We start from the raw sequence: 2,428 nt of genomic DNA, 5'->3' as shown, positions 1-2,428 counted from the left end.
AAAGAAAGATGATAATAAAATAAAAAAGTGGAAGAGAGAAGAGGAAGTCCACTACCTTGCAAGGTTAGCGGGCCTCCTTCCACGGCAGCAACAAAGACGAAAAAAAAAAGAGCAAGTTGAAACTCTAGCAGAGAAATAATAATAAATGTCTTTGATATAACTAAGGAGATGGGCGAATTTGTATTAGGTAGACAAAAAAAACAGTTAGAACTTGTCTTATTTAGTATTAATTAATTGTCGCGGTGGCATTTACGTTGGTCCCTCTTAATGTTTGTCTAACACAATTATATCTTTTTTTTTTTGCAAAAACACCCTTAGTCTATTATTATAACATCAGTACTATATCTCTTATTTATTACAAGAATAACCCAATATTAATCATTAACCCATTACTATGATTTTCAGTAACCGTTGCTCTTTCCGATTTCTTCAACTTTCTCTTCCAACAATGGCGGCAATGCCTCATTCCTTCTACCCTTTCTCGCATTACCTGTGCTTCTCTTCTTCGCCAATTGCAGGTTCTTTGATAACTGTTTCTTTTTTACTTTTATTTTTCACATTTTTCACTTTAGTCTTTCATTCTTGTGTGTAAGTGTAAAATTGGAATTAAGTGTCCATGAATCGATGATTGAAATTCCCCAAAGTTTTAATCTGTCAATTGTGTTTGAAAAAAAAACTCGTTGCTTTTACATGGTTATGTATGGAGCGTTCACGCGTTAATTTAGTGGTGAAATTAAACTTCTTAAGGACTCCCGAGTTTTTTTTTCCTTATATATTTGTTTACTATTATTTTGTTGGTTTATGCCATATAAGTATATGATGCAATTGCCGCAGCCATTTGCAGCTGAAGTTTGTTAGAGAGATTCAAGATTCGTTATAGATATGTTGTTTCAAAATATTTATAGAACATCACAAATTTTAGTGGCGCAGTGAGGAGGGGTGCGGAATAATCTCGATCCAGGATCTGACAGTTGCAATCGTTCGTGGGTAGTCTCGATCCAGACCCTGGTAGTTGCTGTTAGTGTCGGGGTTCATTGCAGTGGTGAAGAAGAGTTCATTGCAATGGTAAATAAGAAGAAGAAGAAAAAAATCAGAAAAAGAAGAGACCACATCTGCAAAACAAATAATAAGAGGAAGACAAATCTAGACCCTGATAATTGCTGTTAGTGCTGGAATTCATTGCAGTGGTGAAGAAGGGTTCATTGGAATGGTGAATAAGAAGAAGAAGAAAAAAATCAGAAGAAGAAGAGGTCCCATCTACAAAAAAAAATAATAAAAAGAAGATGAAAAGGTTTATTTGTAAAAACATTAAATATTAGGTTGTATTTAATAAAATTAAATATATAAATTTATATTTAATCTACACTGTTAGATATAATATTAAAATGATCTAACAGTTTAAATTAAAAATTAGACTAAAGGACTAACGTTAGTCCTAAAGATAGTTGGGACCAACAAATCAACCACCAATTTTCGCAATAATTAATGAATGCTAAATAAGACAAGTTATGGCTGTTTTTGGCTGATTTTCTTTGGTTACCAAACATTTCTGATATTTTAAATGGTTTTAATTGACTTTATGTAACTAATTGTGTGCAGCATAATGATAATTTAGGAACTGCGTTTTTTTAAGATCTTGAGATCAAACCTTAGCCTAGGTAGATCCATAATTTATATGATATGATTATGCTTTGGAAAATCATTCTTGTGGTACAAACACACACATATTTATATTTTTAAACACACACTTAACAGATCTAACACTTCCACTTAGCTTTCACATACTCGTCCTTCATTCACAAACATTTGCACCATACCTCTTTTCATATACAAATAAACAAAAATTTTATTCACACATTTATTTCAAAAAATAACAAATACACAGATCACAAACATGAAGAACAAAGATTGAAAAAAATAAAATCCATATAAAATAGTAGTAAACCATAAAGACTTAACTTTGCTGATTTTCTGATATGCTTCTAAGTAAAAGATTTTTTGTGATAAAATTTTTAGATTTTTTCTACAAATTATTTTAATAATATGATGATCTCTGAACTCTCTTCTTTGCACTTTATTTTTTTTTAACTTTCTATTTGAAAAGTTTTGTCTTCAGGTCCCTTTTTCTAACCTTTTTTTTTTCGCTCTTGCACTAAGTTGATTGTGATATTTATAAGAAATATGCTCATTCATTAATGCAAATTGGGGCAAAAAATTCTATCACCTGCACATATTTTGACGAATATTTTTAATGATAGTTTGTAAATAAATTGATGATAGCTTTATTTTTCAAGATCTTGGTGCTGTTAATTTTATTGAAGGATTCTATCTCTGATTTTAATCTGCTACTAGTCTGTTATTTTTTTATTTTTCATACTTTTGATTTTTATTTTTCTATTATTTTCTTTTGAATATTGATGTAAGAAAA

General features: G+C 30.2%; 1 protein-coding gene across 1 annotated transcript in view; it reads left to right on the top strand.

Moving 5' to 3' along the window:
- Positions 449-2,428, top strand: part of LOC107625262 — a 7,226-nt gene continuing 5,246 nt past the window's right edge. The window contains exons 1-3 of the mRNA XM_021116908.1: positions 449-518; positions 1,041-1,065; positions 1,186-1,210. Coding sequence (XP_020972567.1) covers positions 449-518; positions 1,041-1,065; positions 1,186-1,210 — 120 coding nt within the window. The remainder of the gene's footprint in view (positions 519-1,040; positions 1,066-1,185; positions 1,211-2,428) is intronic.

This window comes from Arachis ipaensis, chromosome B02 (genome assembly GCF_000816755.2).
Source record: "Arachis ipaensis cultivar K30076 chromosome B02, Araip1.1, whole genome shotgun sequence".
Taxonomy (NCBI): Eukaryota; Viridiplantae; Streptophyta; class Magnoliopsida; order Fabales; family Fabaceae; genus Arachis; species Arachis ipaensis.
The sequence above is the reverse complement of the archived record's forward strand: the minus strand, read 5'-3'. Positions and strand labels throughout refer to the sequence as shown.